Consider the following 14,988-nt stretch of genomic DNA (forward strand, 5'->3'; position numbering starts at 1 on the left):
CTATCATTAGTCCTTAAAAATGCTTAAAAATTAGTCCTTAACATAAAGCTAAATACATAAAATGTCAAATTTTGCCAGGATTAAAAAGTAATGCTGCATGTTTTCTTTTTATTTTCAGGTTCAGCTATGTTTTAATGTCTATTTTAATGCAATGATAGTGATTAATTTTTCCACCTGAAATTTAAATTTAAAATTAGTGAGATTCTGAAATTTTTAATTCCTTATTGCCTGTGAGAATATGGTTTGCTGTTTTTCCTGATGGCTGACAGCAATGCCACTCTATTCCTAGAGATCAGCTTGATTTAAATTACTACACTGCGACTACAAAATTTGGTCCCTTCTCACATTTGAACGAGTTCCAACAAAATTTAAAAAAGCACAAAAATGTTAATATTATTTTGAAAGCTCTGTGTACAACTGTGAATGAAAACTGCTAAAATGTTAAATGGGAATAGAAAGAAATTAGTCGAAGCAAACTTTTAACTCCTTACAATTTGGATCTGTCTGTAGACTTCCATTAAATATTTTAAAATTGAGTTTAGTTCCTAACAAAAACAGAACTTATTTAAGATAAAGTATGTATCACTGCAAATGATACAAAACTGATTGGATTATAATTATAGTTAATAAACAAATACAAGTCATTTTGAATCAAATATATATATTGTGCAACTTACTACAGATATATGCTAAGCAACAACTTCCATCGGCACGAGTAGCAATTAACATTTGATCCTCTCGACAAGTTGGAATGTCAGACTCACACTTTCTTGGATCACATTCTGCAGAAAACAAACAGCCTGTCAGCCAAGCAGTAAATACATTGCACACATTAAAGTTTAAGTGCTTGTTTGAAATGTTTGAAAGTATATACTGTAAATTTACTCAAAATTTAAAATGTAACTTTTTTTATTATGTTTTACATCTCATGCGTGGCCCCAACTTGAACATTGTATATCTTGAGGTTATCTAGCAGCCATCCTAACTTTTTACTTTCTCCAGTTTTTCTTGGAGATGGTGTAGGTTGTTTATATTTGCTTATCATCACTAGCCCTGTCTGTGACCCCTTGATGCCTATTCCTCACTCTATCTGAATGTATACTTGAATTTGAAGCTGGAACTCTGTGAAATGACATGGCAAGCCAATCGGTTCAAGAATAATTATGGATTGGCAACAAATGCTGGCTTCGCCAGTGATCCTCACATCCCATGACTAAATAAAAGTAATTCTTTCCCAGTGACTCTACAAAAACAAAATGAAACAAAAAAACATGTTATCCATGTACTCTCTCAATCTATAGCAACATGAATGAGTGATCTAGATGACAGTTATGTTCCAGAATCTCTTAATTTAAGGTCGTACAGAATGCTCTAAAAGGATGGGGTGATCACACTAATGCTGCCCAGAGGGAGACCCATCTGATTTGGTTGCCAAAGAGACCTAGACCAAAATATATAGCAAATCATTTGGCAATTTCCAAACCTTAACACAAAAGGTCTTTCTGGACACTGGCTCTAAGATAGATAGACAGTATTGGGTGAAGCAACAGCTGTTGTGCAAAGCAGAGAAAAGGATCATTTTATGTTAATCATCGAATAGTCTGTCTAGAAGAAGTGCTTTTCCATTCAAAGAGATGGGACTTGTGAAGATTTAAGGAACAAGGAATCATTGAAAAGGATCTTATGGTTGAAAGTCAATTCAGCATAGTCAGACAATTGAGTGAAGGGATTTCCAAAAGCCTCTGGAAAAGTAGCCCACATGTAGTTGAGTGAAGGGAGCCCACTGGACAGCTGGTAAGAATATGGGAATTCATTGATAAGTCTATCCCTTTGCTGATGGTGTAGTTTAATGTGTAATTAGGTCATAAAGTATTTTAGTTGTGTTAACTAGTTAGTGGGAAAATAACTTCTTTATAGTTTTAGAAATGAATTATCTCTTAAGAAATGTTTTCTTTATGTTAATGTTGGTTTGTTTGTCACAGTAAATGTCTCAAATGTGAAATCTCATGTGATTCTCTTGGTCAGTTGCTGGGAAATTTATATCTTTTTTAAAAGTTAATTGTGCACATGGGGACCACAACAGGAGCACTTGTGTTTTGCTGAGACAGAAATTTTTGGTCTAAATTCCCACTCCAATATTATTCCTTCAATCAACATCAGAAATGCAGTTTAGCTTGTTACCATCATACGGTTGCAAGTGCAAGGTTTTTTTAAGAAAAACTACCTTCCAAATAATTAACATTAAACAGCAACTTAACTTCACCACTTCTAAATATCTTTGAGATATTCTATGTTTATTAAAAGTGTTGCGTAGTGCAAGTTTCATTTTTCCCCTGTGAATTTCCATGATCTCACTCAAGATTATACTTCAGGCTGTATTTTTTTGCATCAACATATACCTACCGCAAAAGTAATCAGGACAGCAGAAGTCTGGTTTGTAAAGGGTGATGAGCCTTTCTCCATAGGTACACTGAGGAGCAAAAGTCTCACAAACTGTTTGATTGCAAGCTGAAAATGGAAACAGTGATAGCGCATCATGCATTAACATACTATTCATTTGTTACGTGGATACAAAAGCATCGGTGTACTTAAAGCCTTTTTAAAGTTAACACAAATGTATTAGCTCATTAAAAAAAGAATACAAGCCAGCTGAAACACAATTTCCTTTTCTCCAATTGAGTAAGAACAGAGTTGCCTTTCTGGCAGTCTTAATAAACATAAGACTACATTTTTGCAACTTAAAACCTGGCTCTAAATCTGCTCCATGTCAGTGGAAATTGTAGAAATTGCCCAATTTTCCTACTCATCGATTTGCAATAACTTTTTAGAAATTATTTTCACTGTTGTTTCCAGATAGTGCCCGAGGGTCAAAAGGTCAGTGCTTGAGGCATCCATGTCAGACTACTGACTGGTCTTCAGAGTATAGCTTGGGAGAGAGCTGCATACAAACAGCTACATACATACAGGTTGCTGTCAATGCTATATGTTTCTTCAAAGTTGGTACCAATGGACCACCATGCTGCTGCTCCATTACATCCGTCTTCTGCTCTCTCTATCCACTACAATCCTGCTCAATTTGCCAGCATATCTGAGGTGCAGCAGGCAACAAGAATACTTTTGTATATTCGACAACAAGACGTAGAGTTGGACGAAGACAGCAGGCCAAGCAGCATCAGAGGAGCAGGAAAGCTAATGTTTCGGAAAGAAGGGTCTAGACCTGAAACTTCAGCTTTCCTGCTCCTTTGATGCTACTTGGTCTGCTGTGTTCATCCAGCTCTACATCTTGTTGTCTCAGATTCTCTAGCATCGGTAGTTCCTACTATCTCTGCCTTTGTATATTGATTTATTTTGAAGTTTAAGGTCAATGTTGTAATCTTGGGGCAGTTGAAAGTTCCAATTTTCAATGTGCAATTGAAATACTGGGCCTGGGATTGAATTATTCATTGGATTAAATGATTACAACACAGTTCTAGGTTCAGGACACTGGTTTTGATTCCAGGTTTAACTTCCGGGATTTACAATGCTTTTTTTTTGGACATCACAGCAATGAGGCTACAGCATAATTATTTTATGAAAACCTAACATTCTCCAGACATTTTTCTGAAGAAGAGTCCAGACCCGAAATGTCAGCCTTCCTGCTCCTCTGATGCTGCCTGGCCTGCTGTGTTCATCCAGCTCTACACTCTGTTATCTCAGATTCTCCGGACATGGTGGACTAATCAGCTGCAGACAGAATTTAACGCTTACCACATAATTTTTTAGGGCAGCAGCTCTTATCACCAGCTAGGCTAACCACTATTTCTCCAGAACGGTGACAGATGGGATCGGGGACCGAAGAGCAGTTGTGATCAACTGTAATAATTGTCCCATTGTCCAGGCACTGGTACATGCAGCATCCATCCAGTGAGGCATTCCACATCTCACCAGCAGCATGTGGTAATCCCCAAGTATCGGTGCAAGCTGAAAATGATGAAATGCATGTAATTACCTTCTTGAGCAACAAGATAATTATCCAAACACTAAAATATGTTGACAGTAATCTGATAATGCATGAGTCCAATGTCCCTGGTACTACAAATATTCAAGTTTCATACACATTTAGTTATAATAAAAGAAACAATGGAAGATCATGTTGCTAGTTCTTTATGGCTACAGGTAGACAAGATAATCTACCCTACCACACTTTTCCTCAGGTATACACAAGGTGGAGTCTAGACGATGGAGGATAGTTCCTTCAGGACAAACGCATCCCTCACTCAGGACAGAACATGATACATCCTCAGATGGAAAGAAAATTCTGTTCTGGCAGGTCTGAGCTTCACATGTGGGGACACAAGCCTGGTATATCATATTATCAGGACATGTAAAGGCTGAAACAACAGTAGGAAAATCATTTGTTGCAAAGTTATTTAAGGTTAAATTGAATTCATATATGTTCAAAAATTCAGCAAAATATATTTCAAGTAAACAACAGTTACAATGAAAATTGAGATTAACCACAAATGACATTCGAGAACAAGAGAGGTTTTCACTGTAATGGACAATGGCAAATGGCAACGAAGAAACCAAAGTTTTTAATTCCAGATTTATTTATTGAAATCAAATTCCACCATCTGCAATGGTGAGATTCAAGTTATATGCTTACAGTGTCAGCTTGGGTTTCTGGATTTCCACAGGTAGGCAATAGCCTAGTGGTATTATCGCTAGACTGATAATCCAGAGACCTAGATAACCTTCTGGGTACCTGGGTTTGAACTGCACCATGGCAGACGGTGGAATTTTAATTCAATAAAAAAAATCTGGAATAAAGAATCTAATAAACCCACCGCTGATTGTCAGGAAAGACCTATCTGGTTCACTAATGTCCTTTAGGGAAGGAAACTGCCATCCTGACCTGGTCTGGCCTATATGTGACTCCAGGCCCACAGCAATATCATTCACTCTGAGCTGCCCTCTGAGCAACTAGGGATGGGCAATAAATGCTATCTGGTCAACAATGCCCTCATCCCATGAATGATTTTTTTTAAAAAAACATCCATTAGTATTACCAGTGATAATGGGAACTGCAGATGCAGGAGAATCCAAGATAATAAAGTGTGAAGCTGAATGAACACAGCAGGCCAAGCAGCATCTCAGGCGCACAAAAGCTGACGTTTTGGGCCTAGACCCTTCATCTGATGAAGGGTCTAGGCCCGAAACGTCAGCTTTTGTGCTCCTGAGATGCTGCTTGGCCTGCTGTGTTCATCCAGCTTCACACTTTGTTATCATTAGTATTACCACACTGCCACATACTCCTCTTCATCGATAAATTTTTGCAACTGGTTACAATGACAGTTAGTCACTGAAACATATTCACACAAGGCAGCAGATATTCTTTCATAATAAAACAAAAGTTTATTAACAAAATGAAAAAAAAATTCTTTTATTTTACAATTTAGATGGCTTAAACTCAATTCTAACAACTTGAAGACATCTTTACAAACTATCTGATCCTAAAACTTGATTCTCTTGCTGAACTGAATTCCTGTTTCTTCTGAACTGAAGTTAGAAGTTAAACTAATGGGCTTTTGTCTGCGTAAACTCAGCAGTATAAATATTCTATCCATTAAAACCACAGGGATCCTTGATTGAATCACATGCCCTCCAGAAAGAAGGTCACTGTTCCAAATGAATTTCTAAACTTATAAAAGAAATCTTTTAGAGAACAAACTAAGATCCATCTGCCTCTACTACAAAACCTAACCCCAAAAGGTAGGCTCATTACCAGAGGTCAAAATCATCAAGTTCTATGGACACTTCTAATCTTTTAGAGAGGGACAATTGATGCATTTTCAAAAGCTTTTATGTAGAATCAATGGGGTGTAATACCTAAAGGTGTCAAAGAAACATCAGACAAAGACCGTGATCTCTGTTGATTACAAAGATAGCGAGGAACTGACAGTGCCTTGTTCAACAGCAAGCCATTCCCTGTGGATTATTTCCAAACTGCAGAGAGTTTGTTTTTCCCTTTGAAGAATCCACAAAGACAGGAGTTTAAAAAGCCCATTCCAACTTTACTTGAGTGGACGAATAGGAATGAATACCATTGTATGTACCATCCTGGGTCTGACAATTAGTTTGCTATGATTGTCACAGCCAAGAACTATACCCTTGTTAACCATGTTGCAGGTAAAAGTCTTCTCTAACTCTGTGTGCTGCAAATCAGTTAAAAATGAAACAGGAAAGCAAAGTACTCACGCTTTTCAGAATGCTGGTACTCAAACATGGTTGAAAGACAACAGAATTATAGAATCTCAGCCAGTTAATTTAGGATCGTGAAACCAACTAATCACCTCCCAATGTCATTGCTGCCAGTAATCTCCACTGCAAAGTCAACATCATTCACCTATCCACTCTTTGTGAACAATTTAGACAGTAATTCATATATCTTTTTCCTTAATTTCTTTCATTTTCTTTTCACTCATTTCTGATCTGTGTGCATGTGTGGTGTCATAGCATTTATTAGATTCCCTACAGTGTGGAAACAGGCCCTTCGGCCCAACAAGTTCACACCGCCCCTTGAAACATCCCACCCAGACCCAGACCCATCCCCCTATAACCCACACACCCCTGAACACTGCGGGCAATTTAGCATGGCCAATCTTCTTGCATGTAGCAATTAATAAACTCACTCCTTTTGCTAAATTAAGAAAGCCTGCTTAAATGGGCTACTTCTAAAATGTAAATTCTATTGCATCTGGGAGAAAGGAAAGGCTCCTTTCAAAAGCAGTCTTGCTGCATCCAGCACTGGATGAATACAGGAAGATAGCCAATTTACCTCTCCTCACCAGGGTTCCTAACATTTTGGTAATTTCATGCAGAACTGAAAGAAATTAGGAACCTTGCCAGGGGTATGATCACAACTGAAGCGCACAAAAACAGCATCGAACTAGGTTTATCGGCCATGACTTGCAATGGTGGAACAAGCTTGAAGAACTCATTGGCCTACTCCCGCTCGGTCATTCATACGAGTTTTCAGCAAAGCCCACATCCCATGAATAAAGAAATGATGACCCTCCTCCTCTCTCCATAATTGTCTGTGCTTCTCTACCATTTTCTTTCATTGGTTAGGAAAATTAGACAATTCTGTATTGAAAAATTCAAGAACTTGACAGTCACAAAGGCACAGATGAGATATTGACATTATAGTCACATTATCAGTTTGTTTTTTTGATTGCGATTTATACATAATTCGACTTGAAGATTGATGTAAATGCCCAAGTAATATTACTCACCACTTGATGCACCATTGTAATAATTGCAACAATTGTTAGTGGAGTAGGGAGTGTTTTACTCACTTCTGGGTTTGTGGCAGTCATCATGCAGTAAATATATGTCAGTTTATTTAAACCACTACTTACAGCAATAGTCTGGTTTCCTCCATGATAGGCAAATATTAAATTTGTTACAGAGAGCCACGTACGCAGCCAGAGCAGAACAATGGTTGCTCATAAACAATGAATCACGGATCCAGAGCTCACAAAACATTTCTGGTGAAACCTAGCATGGAAAAAAAGAAATTCTTCACAATATTGCAGTTATGGTGATCTGTTACAGAAACAATGGTCCTCAGTGATAGACAAGATTTTATTGAAATATCTTTCATCACTAACACGAGATGTGATTTATTACATTAATTCAATATCAAATGTTTATTATTCTCTTTAATGTGTAATTATTTTTAAAAAACTAAGTACTAACAATTAAACATGCAAAACTAAGCGTGTTGATTGTAAATGATTAGTAGAGATAATGATGATACAAAACGTACAGATATGTAACATCATTAGCAGGACAGTTGTAGACTTCAAGGAAACATTGAGATGGAGAAGCCATACATGTCATACGAAAGAGAAGTCAAATGGCACTTTAGGAAGAAGAATGGGAACACCCATTATAAACTAAATGGGGCAACTTTGAAGTAAGCGACAAAACAGAGAGACCTGGGGAATGATATAGCTAAATTGTGGCAGGTAAAAAAGACAATGTAAAAGATGGGATCTTTGGCTTTAAGATTAGAGACATTAGAGACATAGAATATAAAAACAAGGCAGTTAAGCTGGTTAGGCCTCAGCTGGTGCTTTGCGTCTTATTTTGATTATCAAATGTTAGAAAAATTGTGAAGGACTATAAGAAAGTGGAGAGATTTACTAGAATTATGTCAAGGTTGAAGAACATCAGTAATAAGAAGAAATTTAAGATGCTCGAATAGATTTCTTGGATAGATTCTGGGTGGCAGTAATAGTGTACATGAAATGCAGTACAACCAAATCAAAGCACAGCATCCCTGACAAACCTTCACATTTGATCCTTTCCTATTGCACAATGCAGAAGATGGAGAAAGGACTCAAATACATCTGGACTTTTATGCAGTGCAATGGTCATTTACATTTTAGGGACAAGGTTTTATGATCATTATACTGAAAACATAATTAAAACTTTCCTCACCTTCTGTAGGGGTGTGTAATAATATCTCTGAGCAGGTGGATTAGGGAAGTATCTAAACCATTGCATTGCAATGTTTGAAGATGGCAAGAGTTTTTAAACTCATTTTTCAAGCAGTACCTGTCTCCACAGCAGGTTTTCCCAAAGTTCATGAATTAATTTACCCAGCATGGTATCCACAGTCTACAGGTACCTACATTTACATGAAACTAGCAATGACAAGAAAACGTGAAGGTACAGAGGGCATTCAACATCACTTTAAGCAAGGGTCTCATGTTGGGTCCACGTTGGGTCACAGCATGGCACATTTTCCTACCTAATGAAAATCAGGCAGCCTGAATCAGAGACATATTTAAAATTGAGGCTCCTGTTCTCTCAAGGTACCTTTGCTTTGTGTCCAGACATGAAAAATTTAGCATAAGATGCTTTGTGAAGTGATTGCTGAATCTTCTTTAAGAAGAGCAGCAAATGATGTATATTAGATTGGGGAAAGTGAATATAAATCTTTGAACTATATGAGAAGAACCTTTGGTCATGATTTGTGAATAAGAGGCAAATGAACAGGTATTACATTTTTGCAGCATAGAGGAAGAAATGTTGGGAAAGCCAGTTATAGATGGGGATCATGAGAAAGCGAACAAACATTTTAGAAGGAATATTCCTTTAGAAAATACAGATAAGAAAAGGGAGGAAATACATATTGGTGGGATGACATTGTAGATTGTAAAAATAATGAACAATGATCTAGCAGACATAGGGTGAGAGGAATCCTATCATTCTTAAAAGATGGTGAAGAAGGAATAAGGATCGATAAACTGAAATTATGTAGTGCATTGTTCTGCCTGATTGTTATAAATACATACTTGTGCATGACAGGGGGAAAATGTCTCGCTCTGGAGCATTCTGAAGCATTCAGAACAGTTGCTTGTAGAACAGTTAACCTCTAAATGTCGACTCATCATCACACCTGTCTCTGTGCTGGCCACCATCCAGTCTTGAATAAAGGTCATTGGGTCATCGTCTTTTTGAAGAACTGTGCCATTTTTCAAGGTTAGGTCATTTATTGGGTTTCCATCACAGTGACCTGTACGTATGATAAGAACATTTGTAGACATCAAATTCTCAAGTCAATGAATTATACTTTTTCAAGGGCATGGCAAGTAATTAAACGGAGTTGAGATCATAACCAGTTCACCATAATGTTATTGAAAGGCAGAACAGACTCAAATGGTAGAATGGGCTATCCAGCTTAAGTCTGACGTTCCTATGTTTGTGTTGTCAAGCATCAGAAAGGAAAGAGTAGACTAATTATGGTGAGGGTACTTCAGGGTCCTTTACCTCTTACATTATTTAAATGTACTAAATTTGCTGAGATTTCACCTATTATCAAAAGAGATTAAATTATTATAAAAGCAAAATATTGTAGATGTTGGAAATATGACACAGCCAGAGAATGCTGGAGAAACTCAGCAGGTCTGGCGGTATCTGTGGAATGAGAACTAGAATTACCATTTCAAGTCCTGTGTGCCTCTTCTTCAAAGAAGAACAGTAACAGTGATGCCAGACTCAAAACATTAACTCTGTTTCTCCCACCACAGATGCTGCCAAGTCTGTTGAGTTTCTCCAGATGTAAATTAATTCTGTTTTAAGCAATCATTATTTCATTTAATACTAGGCTCCAGCTATCACTAAAATTTCACTGTTATCATTTACAGCATTTATTGTATGATGGCTCATGGAGGTTACATTTCAGGGAATCATCCTTTGTATAACCAAAAAAGGCTAGTTGAAATTATGACCTATGTAATAAGTGATCAAATATTTCAGAAATGCATCACAAAGGCATTCAATCCAGTTAGTATCACATTTAATTATTCAGTTTGAATGTGGACACCATTCATTAAGCGGCAAAAAGCATCAAAGTGCCATTAATAGCATTTTATGTTGATTTGAGTTGCCATTTTGAAATTTTCCATTGTTTATGATTCATTGCTAAAGAAAATCTTATTCCATAATGCCTCCACATGGAAAATAAATCAAGCAAGAGCATGTGAAAAATGTTATGCAATGACCTTTAAAGAACAAATTCCCCACACTCCAAACTGTAGTATAATAATCGCATCATCATAATACTACAAGAAAGCTTACTGCAGAAAATAAACTGGTGAAAGGGATAACATATTATGCTACCAATTAGAAGACTGACAGAAAATAGACTGCATGCATAAATGGGTCATTTTCTGTTTAGCAAGATGTGGTGAATGGACAAATGTTATGGCAGCTAAATTTGCAGACAACACAAAGATAGACAGGAAAGTATGTTGTCAAGAAGACATAAGGAATTTAAAGAAGGATATAGATAGGTTGAGTGAGTGGACAAAAATCTGGTTTATGGGAAAATGTGAAGCTCTTCATTTTGACAGGAAAGATGGAACAGCAGTGTATTATCTAATGAACAACAACTGCAGAAATCAGAGGGCAGAGGGATTTACAGTTCTAGGGCATGAGTCACAGAAGGTTGATATACAGATAAAGCACACAACCAAGGCAGCTACTGAGATGGTAAATATTTTATTGTGAGAGGAATTGAACATAAAAATAAAAAGTCAGGCTTCAGTTACACAGGGCACTGATGAGGTCAAATCTTAAATACCATGCAGTTTTTATGTTTCTTTATATATGTAGGATGAGTGTTGGAGGATGCTAAGAGCAATTTTACTAAATTAATACTTGGACTGAGTAGGTTGCCTTGTGATAAGAGGCTGGTCAGGTTGGGCTTGTTGGAATTGGAGTTTAAAATAGCGCAGGATGAATAAAGAAAGGATGCTTCTGAAAAATCCAGGGATATTCCTCTTCCTGGGGCCTTCTGCATTATCAATGGTGGGCATTGCTTCTGCAAGTAGATGCCTTATTGGCATCAGCCACATTGGAGTTCCAGGGGATGTCTGAAGAGTGTTGCCACCAGCTGGAGAGCTGGCGGAATGGCCCATCACCATGGATGTTAAATCAGCCCATTACTCCCACAGGTTTCCACACAGCGCAACCTGTTGACTACTGTTCCCACCTACCACCCTGGACTTGAATGGGATCAGCTAAGACACCAGTAGAACTTATCCAAATAAGGAACAGACGTTGAAGTCAGCCAGATCTCCAAGCTCTGGCAACCCAGATGCACAACCCATCTTAGGGCTCATAGATCATCCCCAGCCCTCTGTTGAGCCCATTCTATAGTATCCTGCAACTAAATGCCTTTACTCTCTTTACCATGAAAGAATCTTCTAAGTAAACTTGAAAACAACATAAAATAACCAATGTTTACATACCACAGAGCCCCACAGTTGCTAGATTTTTATTGGATGTGCCTGTATCGATAACCATAATCCCTGTATTGTGAAACCACTGTATGTGTATTCCAGCTGGAGTCATGACTGTGTACATATTCCCAGTATCTACGATTTCAAAATCAAATCTTCGGAATGGAGTGTAGCCAAACCTCGAATTAATGCTCAGCTAAAGAAATATAAATAGAAATGTGATTTATGTACAGTTATTTGGCAATTAAATATCAAATGCATGATTTAAAGTCTTTAAATGTGGTTGAATTGACTCGAAATCACATAGATTGTAATAGCTGCTCGATCAGTTCTACAAAACAAAGTATACAATGATTAATAAGTTTACAAATTTAAATTATGCCTTTCCTCTCCAAATTTCAATATAATGAGCTGCTGTAGAATTGGTACTTTACAATGAAAAAAGAAAACATTGATACACCAGTGCAAAAATCATTTGTCACTTTCTCTTCATTTTGTTTCTCAGAAAAGCCAAACATTGTGCTAAATTTTACCATAGAGACGGGGATGGGTTCAGAGATGAGGTGAGGGCTGCCGGGGTGAGGGCTGTGGAGGGAAATCAGATCTGCCTCCAGATGATTCTAACTGGGGCCAACAGTCAGCTGCCATGGAAATCAGCAAACTGCCCCAAAGAGGCAGACAGACGATGAAGACATCTAGTGTTCCGCTGCAGAGCCACGCTCAGAACCCACTAATGCTTCCTTGTATCAGACTGCCTCTGATCCTGCTGAATTTGAAGCACGTCAGTGATAGTTCAGAGCTGCATCAGTGTTCCCTCATACTTGTGGCTCTTTCATTAAGCCAATATGAAAAGATAACAAACCTTGGTCATGACAGGTCACACTGATGGCTCTGCTTTAAGTTTAAATGTTCAGCAGGCTTCTGACAGCATTCCCATTTTGGATTACTGGAAGCATATGGCTACTCCCTTCAACGTGGATCCTGACACCTTAGTTTTATGAAATCCTCATACTGAGGCAGTAAAGGACACACAACATTGTCCATGCTTCCATCAGGGTCACAGGGGAACAGACTTTAACCTTCTTAAGATATGATTTCAATATCCAGCGGAGTCTGGCAGCATATACCAGAAAGGTGGAAGACATGATTACAACAAGCTGTGCCATTCACAAGTGAAGGAGACAAAGGGAGAGTGCAGAGATGCAGAGAAAAATCAGGAATTGACAGCAATCTTCTGAAAATGATAATCAGGATATTGACTGGGCGGGGGGGGGGGGTGCATATCTATGACAGCACGATAGAATAATGCATCATTGAGCCTCTGTGAGAACTAAGCTGTACCACAATGTGAGAGCTAGTTCTTGGATTGTAGCACCTGAAGAGATGCACAGTTTAGTTTTAAATATGGCACCAGCAGTGGTGAACATTTTCGCCTTTCTTGCTAAATGATTCCATGAGATGGGGACCAAAGAGCATAGTTGAAAGGGTGATGAAGAGCAGCAGACTGAGAGAAAAGCCATTGTGAACAAGGCACCACTTCACTTGACAAAACACTAACTTAGAATGGGAAAAATTAGTGCAATTTCCTTGCATTGGAGAGGTTGTGGAGGAGACTTTCTAGAATGATATCAACGATGTTGGTGAAATGCGGGGATTTGATTTGCATGGGCTCTTCGAACCAGATAGGTCAAGGGGAGATTTAATAGAGGGATTCAAGATTACAAAAATTTTTAACGGTGAAAAGCTATTCCTACTGCCAAGGAAGTCAGTGACAAGAGGCCACTGATTTAAGATGATTAGCAAAAAGATCCTGGGAGCAATGGGGGAGCTTTCTTTTTGTATTGTGAGCCATGATCTGGTGTGCACAACCTGAAAGGGGATTGGAAGTTGATTTAATAACAATTTTCAGAAAACAATTGGATAATGTACTTGAGAAGAAGATATTTACAAGACAGCAGACAATTTTATTTTACTCATTTACAAGATGTCGATTTCGCTAACTGGGCCATCATTCATTGTCTATCCTTAATTGCCCTTGACTAGGAGATGCAGGTGGCTTTCTTGAAATGGCACAATCTACTAAAGGTAAATATGCCTACTAGTGCCATTAGCAGGGAACTTCTCGGAATTTTACCAGCAAGAGAAAAAGAAGGGCAATATAATTTCAAGTCAGGACTGTGTGTGGCTTAGACGCGAACTTGTAGACAATGGCGCTCCCATACCCTCCTGATTGGTGGAGGTCATGCATTTGGAAGAAGCTGCAGTGTCTCTTGTAGATGGTACACACATATGCCTCTGTGTTCATCTTGGATGGGGTGAATACTTAAGGTGTTAAATTGGGTGCCAATTCCAGGGGATACTTCGTTCTGGACGACAGCAAGGATCAAGAGATTTGGTGGAACTGCATCCATGTTGGTAAATTGAGAGCAATCCATCATAATTCTGACTTGTACATTGTAGATGTTGGACAGGCTTTCAGGGTTGGAAGTTGTGCTATGTGATGCAGAATTCCTAACCTCTGACATTCTTTTGTTGCCACAGTATTTATATAGCTAGTCCAGCTGAGTCCTTGTTAATGGTAATCCCAGGATGATGATAATAGAGATTTCATGATAGTAAGATTCTTTTGTATTGGGGATGGTCATTGCCTGGCGGTCATGGATGTTCCTGGTCTTGCTGTATTTGCTGCTTCAGATTTTGCAGCATTGGATTATTCTTCAAAATACTGACATAGGCACCCAGGGCCAAATAAACCCCCTTCTAGGCTATATGGTTCTTGTGTGCTACTATTTCATTGTATAGCATCTTAAGCTCCATATCATTAGGATATTGATATCTTGCCATTTTGACAAATGGGCCCGACTTTAGAAGTGGCAGTTTCTTGAGCATTGTTGCGAACAGTTACTCTTCTCAAAATAAAAGTACATTTCACATGTGGGAAATGCCCAAGGAAATGTTTGACCTCTGCACTTTCAACAAAAAGAAGACATTTCCAAACAAGTTATTGTGAGTTTCCTCTTTAAAATAAGTAACAATAATATCTAACATGCAAGACAGAAAACAGTACCTCGTCTTAATCTGTGCATAATTGCCAAATCTCCATATTCTGGGTTTAATTCACAAAATAAAGTGAAATGGTACCTGGCACTTCAGGTGTTGAACCTTTCTTGATGAACAACTCCATCCTTTA

General features: G+C 38.1%; 1 protein-coding gene across 1 annotated transcript in view; it reads right to left on the reverse strand.

Moving 5' to 3' along the window:
• otog (otogelin) overlaps positions 1 to 14,988 on the reverse strand; it is a 249,461-nt gene that overhangs the window by 19,804 nt on the left and 214,669 nt on the right. The window contains exons 41-47 of the mRNA XM_048545992.2: positions 11,808 to 11,994; positions 9,348 to 9,568; positions 7,401 to 7,539; positions 4,179 to 4,370; positions 3,748 to 3,960; positions 2,404 to 2,508; positions 678 to 782 (exon numbers count right to left, since the gene is read on the reverse strand). Coding sequence (XP_048401949.2) covers positions 678 to 782; positions 2,404 to 2,508; positions 3,748 to 3,960; positions 4,179 to 4,370; positions 7,401 to 7,539; positions 9,348 to 9,568; positions 11,808 to 11,994 — 1,162 coding nt within the window. The remainder of the gene's footprint in view (positions 1 to 677; positions 783 to 2,403; positions 2,509 to 3,747; positions 3,961 to 4,178; positions 4,371 to 7,400; positions 7,540 to 9,347; positions 9,569 to 11,807; positions 11,995 to 14,988) is intronic.

Source organism: Stegostoma tigrinum, chromosome 17 (assembly GCF_030684315.1).
Source record: "Stegostoma tigrinum isolate sSteTig4 chromosome 17, sSteTig4.hap1, whole genome shotgun sequence".
Taxonomy (NCBI): Eukaryota; Metazoa; Chordata; class Chondrichthyes; order Orectolobiformes; family Stegostomatidae; genus Stegostoma; species Stegostoma tigrinum.